The sequence below is a fragment of the Dioscorea cayenensis genome, chromosome 9 (assembly GCF_009730915.1).
Source record: "Dioscorea cayenensis subsp. rotundata cultivar TDr96_F1 chromosome 9, TDr96_F1_v2_PseudoChromosome.rev07_lg8_w22 25.fasta, whole genome shotgun sequence".
NCBI lineage: Eukaryota > Viridiplantae > Streptophyta > Magnoliopsida > Dioscoreales > Dioscoreaceae > Dioscorea > Dioscorea cayenensis.
In genome coordinates this window covers 416,806-430,051 of record NC_052479.1, presented here as the reverse complement: position 1 = coordinate 430,051, position 13,246 = coordinate 416,806, and the positions used below count along the sequence as shown (strand labels likewise).

General features: G+C 39.0%; 1 protein-coding gene across 1 annotated transcript; it reads left to right on the top strand.

Moving 5' to 3' along the window:
• The first annotated feature begins 8,851 nt into the window (after positions 1-8,851).
• On the top strand, positions 8,852-12,559 carry LOC120268834 (PRA1 family protein A1-like). The gene is made up of 8 exons (XM_039276091.1): positions 8,852-9,107; positions 9,574-9,614; positions 9,731-9,809; positions 11,519-11,605; positions 11,695-11,783; positions 11,895-11,966; positions 12,061-12,191; positions 12,270-12,559. The coding sequence occupies exons 1-7, from the start codon at positions 8,950-8,952 to the stop codon at positions 12,162-12,164; spliced, it is 630 nt and encodes a 209-aa protein (XP_039132025.1). The 5' UTR covers positions 8,852-8,949; the 3' UTR covers positions 12,165-12,191; positions 12,270-12,559.
• Positions 12,560-13,246: the final 687 nt, after the last annotated feature.

Below are 13,246 nucleotides of genomic sequence, written 5' to 3'. Positions count from 1 at the left end.
GGTGATATCAGTTGATGTATGCTAAGAAATTTCGAGGACGAAATTTTCTTAAGGAAGGATTGTAATACTGCGAACCTTTTGGATAATTCTTGGAAAAAAATATTTAGGGGTATTACTACGATTGCGATAAGATTTTTTTCTGAAGTAATCTTGTTGAGAAACCCCAAGTGGAAAGAATAAGGACCTAAGTGTAAAAACTTTTTAAAAAGATTTTGGGTTAAAGAATAAATGAAAAAGGGTGGACATGAAATGTTTATGGAAACAGAGGGACTGAAAAGGTAAGATGGAAGGGATCTTTTAAAAAAATGTTGTGTTATAACACTGGGGACCGTTGGGTAATTTGAAAGGACCTTTTTGAGAATACTATTTCATAATTCAGGGATCATTGGTGAGTTTTTCAGGGACTGTTTTGTAAGAAAAATATATTTGGAGGGATTGAAAGTGAATTTCGGCTGAAAATGTAATTTAGAGGGAAAAAATCTGAGGGTTTGAGAAATTGTTCATCTTCTTCTCCATGCTGTGCTTCTGATAGCCGAGAAGGAAAAATAAAAATAAAAAAATGAAGAAATGAGGAGAAAAAAATGGGAGATTTGAGGTGGGGGATGGGAGATCATGGGAGGGAGGCTACATGGGAGGGATGGTTTTAGTTGGTAAGAGCTTTTCTTGGTGTATTTTTTTGATGAATGAGTGTATGTATGCATGTATATATGTGTATTTGATGGATATGATGAAGATAATGATGGATTTGAGTGGGAAAAAAACATGTTTAATGGTTATAGATGATTGTTGCTTGATTTGTGTTGAAAAAAATCGTTGTATTTGTGATGAATCTAGCTTGAATGAAGGATGAGATTTTTCGGGTTTCTTTGTGCAATTCTTGTAGCACGAGATTAGGGTTTGGTTTGATTAATTAAGTTGATAGGAATTGATTTTGAAAGTTCTTTTGGTGTCTTTTTGTTCGTTAAAAATGCCGGTCTGGCCCTTGCGCACAGCTTGATGAGGCGATTGCTCTATCTGTTGAGCCTACTCTCGCACCGCTCTAGAGGTGGGCGGGCGTGGAGTGCCATCTCCGCGTCCTCTCGCCCGCCCGCCTAGGCGGGAGGCCAATTCTAGGCATGCACTGCCGTAGCGGCGTCGGTGCATGCTCCTAGAGTACTGAGCACATGCCCCGGACCCGAGTGCCGAGTTAGCTCCGTCCCGGAGGCGATCACGAGGCCTTGAGCCTATTGGGACTAATCGGGATAGGCGGCCGACCTATCGGGGAGTTCGAGAGACTTCATGAGCTTTTTGGAGCATGTATGGAAGGGATGTACCGAGCTAGCTGACCACTGCGCTTGGCACCACCCGAATGCGATCAGTTCCCCTAGTCCCTGCGAGAGGGCGGTGGAGTCCGGCCGAGTTTGTTCTTGTCTAAGCTCACGAAGGAAGCCCGGCAGTTAGGCTGCGAGTTCTTTTTGATGGCACGGCGATGCCATGGTTGCCAAAAGTGGCTAAAGCGGGTGATAGCTACTTTTCGGCGACATGGTTCTAGAAGAAGACACGAGGCTCAGAGGTTGCTACGAGGGTTACTTGAGGGCGAGCGGAGTTTGGTGGGAAAGTCGAGAAGGTCGTTCCGTGTTGTTTTGAGTTGGTCGATTTTTCGAGGAGGGAGTTTGACGAGGGAGTACTACACCGTTTCCATAGAGACCGAGAAAAGGCGAGGGAGTTCAGTGCGGTTGAACCGAGGGTAGCGAGATGCAGTGACGAGTATGAGACAGAATTAAAGGACCTAGCAAACTTTGTACGAGGCTGGTAGGTTCGAGGAAGTTCTATGTTCGAAGTTCGAGGCGGGCTGAACCTCGGCGTTCGGGAGAGGATGGCGATCGCGGAAACCCGAGTTTTAAGGAAGTAGTGCGGTTGGCCCTTGAGCGAGAAAAGTTGGTCTGGAAGGCGAGGGCGAGATCCGTGAAAAGCATCGATGAGAGGAGAGGTGCAGAAATGAGTCAACCCTCAAAGAAGAGCGGTGAGAGTTCATCTAGTGGTGCAGCCTTGAGTTGGTTTCTTGAGGTTCCACGGCCCGAGACCGGTAGGCGGCGAGTTCACTACCTTGAGGCGGTGTAGTCGAGTCTGAGGATCGGCGAGGGAACTATGCGGCAGTGTTGGGAATTGTCATAAGTTCCATGGAGGGGCGATGTCGAGAACCGCGCGAGATGTTGATCGGTGTGGACAAGCGGATCACATCGGGAGCGCGGTGTCCACTTTGTTGACCCGTGGGGACCCTACTCGGGGACTTAATCCGAGTCATCCTACTCGGTCTAGAGGTTCGCGACTGCGGCTCGAGCCCGAGACCACCGCTACAAGATCCGTGGCGGCGAGCAACACCCTCGATCGGGAGGATCACGCCCGAGACTAGATCTCGAGACCCGGGATCTTTGCCACGACTAATGAAGAGCCCTAAGGGTGAAGGCGACATGATCACGGTACAATATCTATCTTTTTGTTTGATGCATGTGTATTGTTAGACTCACGAGTCATAGAGGTCTTTTTGTCGGGGTAAGAAGGAAATTTCGAGTGAAAATTTTTCTTAAGGGAGTAGAATGTTATACCCGGTGTTTCTTGTAGATTACTATAGCCCATTTCTATAGATTTTTCAGACCCGTTCTTGTGCGACTGATCACTGTAGCAAACCGGTTACTGTAGCGACTTGTTCTGTAGAAGCACTGGTTTGATAGAGGCTCGATCTTGTAACATCCCGTTCTTATGCAGACCCGAAAATTTTCCCTTAAAAACATTTCTTCTTCTTCTTTTTCTTCTTCTCTTCTTCTTTCCTTGTCTTGGCGAACCTTCCCATTTTCTTATTTTTTTCGGCGAAGTTTTCCGGCGAACCAAGCATCCTATCTCTTCCTCCTTCACCATTGAGCTTGGTAAGCATAGATTTATGGTTTTATACCGTATTTATTCTTGTATTTTTCCTTGTTTTTAGTTTTTTTCAAAACCTAGAATTTCTCCATGGATTTGCATGTTTATAGGTTTAAATTGAAGCCATTGAATTGTTGATCTTGTGTGAGAATGTTGTAGAAGAAAATTTGTGATTTAGAGTTGTAAATTGGGAGAAAAACCATAGTATAGGGGCTCGGTTTTCTTGTAGCAAGTTCGAGATTCTACTGTAGCACCGGCAATCTTTAGTTGTTTCTTTGATTTCTTTGGATTAGATTGAAGCTAAAAACCCTAGGAATTCATTGGGTAACCTTTAAACCTAGTTTTGAGCTAATCTTAGGATCGAATTAGGGTTGTTTGTTAGAAAACTTAGGGTTTTTCTTGTTTGTTTTGTTTTTGTTAAATTTTGTTGTATTTTGTTATGCTTTGGCAAGGGAGAAGAAGTCTTGGCTCGAGGGCAAAGACTTAGCCGAGGAGTAGCTTGCGAGGAAGATAAATTTGCCGATCCTGTGAGTGGAATTATTTAGCATAGCTTTATTAGAAGAATGCCAATAGCTATATATATATATATATATATATGCATTTCATGTTTTAAGTAAGTTTTTATTGATTTATACTTGTTTGGTAATTTGGTGAATGATAATTATTGTTGAGGGCAAATCTTGGATGTCTCTTTTTGGCTTTTGTTTTTGTTATCGTGGAAATTGTGATTGATATATGTATCCATGAGTTTGTGAAATCTTTATTTTTGTTTGAAACTTGAGTTTTTGTTATGGAAAATCTTTTGATTTGGTGAAATCCTAGGCTTGAAGCAAATTTTTGGATTGTTGAAAGGAAAAGGATTTCCATGTTGTTGCTTGTGTTGGGACTTGCAAATTATTTTTGTGTTAAAAGTTTGGGCTTTGCTTATGTGTTTATCTTGTCCTCGTGCAAATGGCCGAGGTATTCTTGATTTATGATCATGGATGGATATTGTACTCGAGTGGAGTTGTATTTTATTGTGGTGATTGTTTTGGTGATATCCTCTGCGGTGGGCGGTCTTCCTGACCCGACCTATTGAGGTGGCGTGTCGGCCAGGGCTGATTACTCGAGGGCGGTTCGGTGGGAGTGTAGAGCCACGGCTGGATATTCATCGGAGTGGCCGGAGTCACTGACCGGTGAGCTGATGGGTCAGCGTCAAGGGCATGAGTACCTTGGCGGCTCACGAACCTAGCCATGGCCACGGCGAAGGTTTAGAGAGTTTTTCTAGAACCATATTATGTTGGGTGAGTGTTGGGTATTGTGTTTATTTATTTCAAACCCATGATATTTTTGTTGTTTTACTTGTATTTAAAAACCATGCTTTTATGATTTTTTTGTGTTGTAAACCCTAGTTGGGGTAAAAAGAGTTTTCTTGGTATTATTATGTTTTTAATTCTCTTGAAGGCTTCTATTATATGTAATAATGTTTCTAAACTTGTATCACTTTGGTAAAGCATTTATTTTGATGATTTATTATTATTATTATTTGCTGTTGGTGTATATTTTTCTGCTAAGGTTGTGCTAACCTCCCCTCACTGAGTAACTTGAGTTACTCATCCCTCTTTCTTTCTCCCAGTCTGTTGCAGGTAGTAGGTGTGACCGTGTGGCAGCGTACTGGGCATTTACTACTATTCTATCATCTATTGTATTTCCTTCAGTTCATGTATGTTGTTGTTGTCATGGAACATGTTATAAGACCTATGGATCCACTAGTGTGTAGAAAACTTGTTGCATGGTTTAGTATTTAAATACTCTTAAACTTCTGTGTATTACCATTTCCTACTGTTGTTAGGGTGTTTCCCTGTGTATTTTTGTGAACCTCTATATTTTCTGTATCCTATTGTTGTTGTTGTTGTTGTTGTTGTTATTCTTGATCGTTTGTGTAACATTGTTTTTTTACGTTCTATATCTGCGATATGTATATTGTTGAATTCGGTGTGTTGATTAGTACCTTGCGGCATCCACGAGGGTTGAGTGGCGGGGTATCCCTCCTCGGGATTGCTGGCCCGGCGGTGCTCGCGTCCAGTGGGCCCGCTGGTCGGGGGATCACAGGCTTTCTTGGTATTATGCATTATTATCGTTTGGCGTTGGCTTTGTGGAAAATAATGTTTATTTACGTGATGTGAATACTTGTCACGGAAAAGGATCACGTGTTATGATTTATACGAGATGGTATTATTCTTTGTATTTACTTGATGGTTTTGATGGTGACGGGCTAAGGCCCGACTACTGCAGTAGTGGGTCCCCACGGGCCGACCTTTAGAGGTGGCGTGGTGGACCGGGTATTGATTACTACGAGGGGCCGGTTCGGTGGGGAGTGTAGAGCCCACTGCTGGATATTCAGTCGGAGTGGCCGGGAGTCAGCGGCCGTGAGCAGATGGGTCGGCGATGAGGACATGAGTTCCTTGACGGCTCACGAACCTAGCCCGTGACCACGGCAAGGTTTAGAGAGTTTTTCTGAGACCATGTTATCTTTGGGTGAGTGTTGGGTATTCTTTGTATTTTTGAATTTGAGATTTATGTTATTTTTGAATTGTGATGAGGGCAGTCTCTCACGAAATTTGTGTTTTCTGAGAAAATCAAATTGATGTTGATCTATGTTGAATTTATGTTTCAAGAGTTCTTTAAAGATTGTATTTTGCTAGAATTCTGGTATTTTGGAAAAAGTTGGAAAAATTATTTGAGCGAGTTTGGTATTTATATACTTTATATATCTTGTATTTAAATATTTGAAATTATTAAGCCACTACTAGACCAACTGAGATGTCTTTGTAGTTGCGGGGAGGCGAGGACCCTATATTACGATTGAGTATAAGCGCTAGTCGGGGTTGAGTCGAGGATTGCAGTGGGTCCCTCTTTCTTTCTTTCTTGTTATTGGTGTGGTGATCTTGTAGCGGTTGTACCCGCAAATTTGAGTATTGTATTTATTGTATTTACGTATTTGAACACTGTATTTGGTGTGAAGTTGTAAATTGTGATTTGTAGGTCGATTTTGTTTAAGCGAGTGTCGGTTCAGATTAAAAGGGAATTTTTAGCGATGGGTGCCACATTTACCTCGATGAGAAGGGGTGGGTGTGTGACAACTAAGCGGCATCCCTTGTAGCCATGGAATTTCAGGTTATATATTACAGCGATGAAAGACACGAAAAACTATATTCATAGTTGTTATAAAGGTGCATCACATACATGGACACCCTCTGAGACACACTTTAAACCCAACTCTTGTGAGGATTCTTGGCCAAAATGTACTCAAGGACCTATGATTCCTCCTCGACCGGTTAACGAGAGGCGGGGAAAAGGCGTATTGAGGAGAAGAGAAATTAGATGAAGAAAGAAGAGGGTACACAAATGGGAGAGTTAGCAAGCAAGGGGGCACAAACAAATCGCGGTGTTTGTGGAGCTAGAGGGGCATAATAAAAGATTCCATGGAAAGCCACATGTAAATGTTATTGTCTACTTGATTGAATTTTATTTTTCATGCATTTGTAGTGTGCTATTGGAAAAGTTATGACACTTTGTAAATTCCAGGTGAGTAGTGAAGCTGGTGTGTCACAAAATGCAGGACAAACTGAACAAGGGGACAGCGATCCAATGGACAATATTGATTCACAAATCACGGATGAGCATTTCACTATGGTATGTTACTTAACTTATTTTATTTTTAGTTTTTCTATTCGAGTTCTTTTTAAATGATAAACATAATTAAAAATGTTTAATGGAGGTGACTTGTGTTTCTGAGGTTGCTAGTTTGATTGGAGGTGATCAACATCGATCGACTACAAACCGAGGCCCCCATCTTCTCAGAACCCATGTCACGGGTGAGGGAATATTAATTTTGATATTTACAATTTCAATGCAATGCAATTCGATGAGTCTTATGGTGAGACATTGTAGGTGATAAATGCGACTGACCGGGAGACGATCCACGGGGGCTTTCTGCGGGCGGTAGGCTACCAAGAGCAGAAAATGCATACTAGAGGAGGCAAGCCTAATACTTCACATATGACCTGAGACCATGGATACAAGCGATGCTTTCTAGAAAAAGGAAAGCTTGGATGCCATGAAGAATTATCTGAATCCTTGTTTTTCTTAGCAACAAACTTGCAATTCTTCTGTGTGTGGAGAATTAATTTTGAACAACCCTAATTTATTTTTGTAAGTAGGGTTATTTTTGTATGTAACCACTTTTTATATGATAACACATCGAGTGTGTAACTTTTAAGCGAGTATTTAAATGTAAACTTGAAATTCTCTCTTGTGTAGTGCGATAAAACTTGTATGCATTTATTAGTTATTACCTTAATTCGGATAAGTTGTTCTCGATTAATATGTTTTACAGGGGATGTATATCATGTTGAACTACATACATGTGACTTCATCTAGCTGGATTAAGAACTTCTTCATTTGTGTAGATTAAAAATGTACGAGGTTGCTAGTTTGATTAAACTACTGATTATGTTGAGATTTCTCCAGGGTTATGTCTTGATTACTCCGAGTTCCAAATATCCAGGGCTTTGTATAAATGAAAAGATCCTATTATGTGTAGTTTTCTCCGGGTTCCAAATCTCGAGGTTTTTGTATGGATTAAAAAGCTCCACTTATGTGCAGATTTCTCGAGGTAATGTGCATATTAAAGCTGCAGGTTATGTGTTGATTTCTCAAGGTTCCAAATCTCCAGGTTTTCTGTAGATTAAAATCTCCAGCTATGTGCAGATTTCTCCAGGCTATGTCCATATTAAAGCTGTAGGTTATGTGCTGATTTCTCTAGGTTCCAAATGTCCGGGTTTTTCTAGATTAAAAATCTCCACTTATGTGCGATTTCTCCAAGTTATGTGCATAGCTTTACTGCAGGTTATGTGCTGATTCTCCAGTTTCCAAATCTCTAGGTTTTGTGCAAATTAAAATCTCCAATTATATGCAGATTTCTCAGGATTAAAAATGACATTCAAGAATTACTTCCACTCTATCATAATGCATTCCATTATCGTAATTACAAACTCTAAAACAATCAGTTTGAAAATAAAGTAAACTAAAGTTTTAGTGTTTCATGATAATCAAAATATTTCTAGATCCTGGTTTATAATAAGGAGAATATACATTCCATTCGAGTATCATAACTTGAGATTACAATGTACATTGAATTCAATTACGATAACTTAGATTACAATCAACGTATTCGATAGCAAATGGAAAAACTAAACAAACAAACAAACAAACAAAGTGCCCGAAATCATACACTTTACCCCTAATACCTCCATGTTACATCCCCTCTCCCACTTTCTCACTCAAACTACAATATCTCCCTTAAGGCACGACATTCATATCACGTGAGACCGTTAAAAGTAAGAACGCGATGGAATTAGGTCTTCCAACAATGATTTCCCACACTTTCATAACAATCGGTGAGACATCGCGACGCCTTCCTCCATGTGTGATTTGGCCTCTTAGTACAAATGGAAGCACGAGGATCTTCTTCTCCCATGGCATCCGGGTTGGATGGCTTTGCCGTGTTGCCACTTACTTGGAAGAAGGCGAAGGCGCAACACGGAATCCTCCCAGCGATTTGGCATATTTTAAATGACTTAGATGGCCACATCGACGCTTGGTGTGTGGGCTAGGCTAGCTGAGTCAACTTCTCCAGTGCCTGCGTAAGGAAAGAGGCGAGAGACACTCGAATGACTGCCCTACGGTGAGCATAAATTGAAAAATCAATGACCGTTTTGATTCAAATTGAACTTAAATGATCATTTTGAAAATAAAGTAAAGTTCAGTGATTATTCAAGAAATTAATCCAGATGTTCTAAGTCCTATTTTCATAAACACCCTTAAAAAATGTTAAAATTACGTATATGTTAATATAATCTTTTAATAAGGGGGCAAAAGTAAAAATTCCCAGTTTCTTTATCGCTTCGAATTCGAGGATCTCCATCGTCGTCTCTTTCTTTCTCTTCTTCATTGGAGCAATTCGAAGCTCGATCGAGAAAGAGAGAAGGAGAGGAGAGGAGGAGGATCATGGATTGGGGGAGCGTTACGACGGAGGATCTGCTGGATGCCCTACGGGAGGTGGACTGGTCTTCGCCGCCTCGCCCCGTCTCTGAGTTTTTTTCTAGATTCACTGTCCCTCGATCTTACTCCAAGTGGAACAGTCGTTTTAAATGCAATCTATATTAGTAAGCCAATTTCCCGATTCAAAACTCTTGAACGTTTGCATTTTGTGATCGGTTCTGATGCCAATCCTGCGACCTAATCTCGCGGTTTTGATCTTGTGCTGTAGATTGTTGGTTTGCAAACTAATTGATGGTTTTAGTTGTATATATCATTGAATTTATGATCTTTTTTGGTGTTTGATTTGTTTGCTTCATCGATCCAAACCTTTGTGCTTTTTTTTTTGTTGATCGGGAAAGAGAAATGGTTCTTTTTTATAATTGTATTTTTTTTTTTATCTTTTTGAATTAGTGACACTTCTTTATAGTTAGAGTTTCAGCACCCTAGATTGATAATATAACTGTGCATTTATTTGTAACTGTATCCTATTCTGCATGTTTGTAAAATTTCCTTTTTTTTTTTTTTAAATAGAACTTGTTGAGATTGAGATTTCCTGTTTCCTGTATTGTAATGAGTTTTTTAATGGTGCAGCTATCGCACGAATTATTTCATCTTGATTGTATTCATTCTCGGTAAGTAAATCATCTCGTGTTTTCTGTTAACATATTGTATTTTGCTAATTTTGGAGAAATTATTGACTTATTATGCATTTGTTCCTCAAATTTGTGTAACTTGCTATCTTTTGCAGGGATGGCTTTTCTTCGGAGGCCGCTCGCCATAGTAGCTGCTCTGTTAACAGGCTTAAGCATTGCATTCCTCAATGACAGGTATGTAGCGCTGTGTTCAAGTTTTAATTGATTGAAGCTGAATATTCTATTTTAGTTGTAAGGGAGATAAAGTCCTTGTGAATGAATGGGTTAGAACAATGTTAAAGTTGACGTTTTGTTAGTTTGTCGTAACTATTTCTTGTAACTATTTCTTGTCGCACTTTGTTGTCCCTTTTTACTTTACCTTATGGTTGTGTTATCTTGTTGCAACATTTCTTGTGAAATCAAATTCACCTTCTCTTTTCTCATGCAAAATAGTTTTAACTAAGACCTGGATCAGATGTGCCTTTTTCGTCAAATCTTTGCTAAACATTACCGTTGAGTATTAAGCAATGTGAATCATTTGATGGTACCCATATGAGCACATTGTTGTTAACTTTTGTGTGTGTGTGTGTGACTTGTATCAAACTACCTGTTTGGATTGGACATTGAAAAGGTACTTCTTAAAGTTTTCAGTAAGTATTTCTCATCTAAGTGCTTTTTTTTTTAAGTAAGTTTATCATTTTTCTATTTGGATGATTACTGTGAAAGAACTTTGTACGTTTTCCGTTATGTGTGTGTATTTTCTTTTTGTCAAATCCCTGCTATTATAGTATATTTTGTAATTGACCAACCAATTACTCAAATTGAAATGAAGGAATGCAAACAAAAAACTTAGACCCTAATAAAAGAAAAGGGTATATATTTTACATGTAATATAATTGAATGATTGCATGAATATGATAATATCTTCATGGATTATTAGAATCCATTCACTTACATTTTTTCAACATCCTTATTTTCTATAATGAATCCAATAACAGTAACCTTATAAGGAAGTTTAGGAATTTTGTATTGGTTGATTGAATGCATTTATTTAGGCAAGCAGCCCAACCATTTATATTAGGCTTCTGGTCATGCTAATTCCAAAAGCACCAACTCAATTCTTTTGGAAAAAATTAGTTTCACATTGCCTCTACTTCTCCCAGAGGTTAATCTAAACACCACAAAATAGCCCCATAAGTGCATAAGTTGTATATTAAGTGATTCTGTTATAAAGTTAATGCAATCTAAACAGGTCTAAAGCATATGTGATTTTTACTTCCACCACCTTTTAAGGTCAGCATTCACTTGACTACTGCATTACTAAAATACACTGCTGAAGCAGAAGATGCCTTTTTTGGTCGCCAATAGGTTAGATTTTATTATTAATTTTGTTAAAATCTGTTAGAATCACTTTGCATCTTTCGATGTCATTGACCTGTGAATCATCAATTGTCTCTGTCATATAATTTCAGGGATTTATAGCAAGGAAGACCATATATTTGCCATGGTATTTTGAGGAACCTTAATTTTCTTAATATTAATATTTCACACGCTGTATTTGTTGTAATCAACCAGTGTTTTATGAGCTCCTAGTCCTAAAATGACAGATCCATGAGTCTCAAAGCTGTCTGATAGACATTTATAGAATATTTGTGCTTTGACAATATGAGATACCTTAATAACATCTCTAGTTTATCCATTTCTTTTGTTTGTTAATTTTTTTGTTGAGGGTGTAATGTGGTTCATGAGTGTAATTTTCAAGATGTCCTTGCTTTACCATTAGTCTGCCTTGCAAGTTTTTATTCACCATCTGTCATGTGAGTCAAAGTGTCTTAGTCACTCGTTACCTTCATACCTCTTATGCTTCAAGTCATTATTGTTTATGCTAAGGATTTGGGTTGCAGCTTTGCAGTCACTTTTAATGAGAAAGTAACAAGGACTGTCAGACAAGTTTCACCACATTTAGCCGCCAAACTGAGACCTCCTATAACGTGAGCTTACTTACATTTTATAGGTATTACTAGTTACCATTTTCCATTTCTTGAGTAATGTCACAGCTTAAATTGTTTTATGGAATCAGACCTGTTCTTCGTGGGAGGCCATCTGCCAAAAGATCAATTCATATCTGCGGAAAGCCCCGTTGGATGTTTGTATTGATATGTTCAGCAGGTATTCAATCATGATAAGCCTAAATTTATTATAGATCAGAAACTTAACAACTATGAAAAAGTAAACAGCCAAAGAATTATTATTTACCAATTGTGATTTTTTCCCCCACAGCTAGTTGCTTCCTCTGGTTTACCTCCTGTCGCCTCCTAACTGTACTCTGGGCATTCGTCATTGGTTTGCTCGGTATCAACGAAGGCCACCCTATACACATGTTTTCCACCATGTATGCTAGCTAATTTATTATACTTTATTAGTGATCGCTTCATATTTGTTGCAGCAACATTTCTTCATGCAAGCTTTAGAACTCCTAATCTAAAGGCACGGTTGAACACATTCCGTGAAGAATTCCGTGCTGTGTGGCGTAATTATAGTGAGCTGTGACCTAGTACCTGATGGATATCACTCAATGTGAGTTACATAAGCATATTTGCAAATTAGATTTGATATTGTTGCATATCTAATATTAGATTGCTATTTGCGCCACAGCTTTGCAGATTGAATTCCTTGTAGGTTGAATTTGACTAGCAGGAGGAAGAGCATTGGTGGCCGCTGCTCTTGGCCGTTTGCGCAGATTAAAAGATGGATGGTTTCTTCATGTTTGTGTTTGATTTCCGGCGTCTTAATGCTGAGGCAAGATGTTGTTTGTTCGGCTCATCTAGAATCTTGGTGGTGTTCCTTGGTTTTGTACAGACAATGCAGTAGATACAGTAACAAATTATGTAGAAGGTTGCAGATGTTGATGTCACATATTAAAAGGATCATAAATATAAGTGTGAGCTGAACTTTCCTTTAAATAATAATAATAATACGTTTAAATTTTAAAGCTTTAATTTTCAATGTTGTGGTCCTAGACAAGAAGAGTGAGCATGGAGACAAGTCAAGTTGGTGAGTAGCATTGACATGTTCAACTTTTGTACTTTCAAGTCCACGGAGTTTGTTGTAAAATGTAGGATCGAATAGAGCAGTACAGCAGTAAAATAAATAAAAGGAATGCTGAAAAATAAAGAACACAAAGATGTTACGTGGAAAACCCCTAAACAATTAGGGTAAAAACCACGGGCAAAGATAGAAGAATTTACTAAGTGGGAAAATTGCAGTAGTTACAAACTCTCTAATAACAAGGAGAAAACCATAACTCTCTCTTATACTAGGAGATTGGACTAACTCTCAAAATATTTTTCCACACTTCCTCACTTTTCTTCTTTCCTCTTTTTCCTTTAATTTTTCTTACTCTCACTCTCACTCTCACTCTCACTTTGATTGTATGTAAGAATGAGAAGTAATCTTCTCTATTTATAGAGAGGAACCAGCCCACAAATTTACCCAAAACCAAGGTTGCAAGTTGATGGTTTAATGAGCCATTAGTTTAGGGTAATTAGTTTGGGCCAAAAGTTTGGAGGAGATGGTTTGATGAGGAAATGGTTTTGGGCTAATGGATTATGATCCATTGGTTAGTGCCAACA

Excerpts from the sequence above, each read along its gene's own strand:
- LOC120268834 (XM_039276091.1), top strand. The coding sequence starts at position 8,950 with ATGGATTGGGGGAGCGTTACGACGGAGGATCTGCTGGATGCCCTACGG. Across the intron at positions 9,810-11,518 it reads ATTGCATTCCTCAATGACAG|CTTTGCAGTCACTTTTAATG; the intron begins GTATGTAGCGCT and ends TTTGGGTTGCAG. Across the intron at positions 11,606-11,694 it reads AAACTGAGACCTCCTATAAC|ACCTGTTCTTCGTGGGAGGC; the intron begins GTGAGCTTACTT and ends TTATGGAATCAG.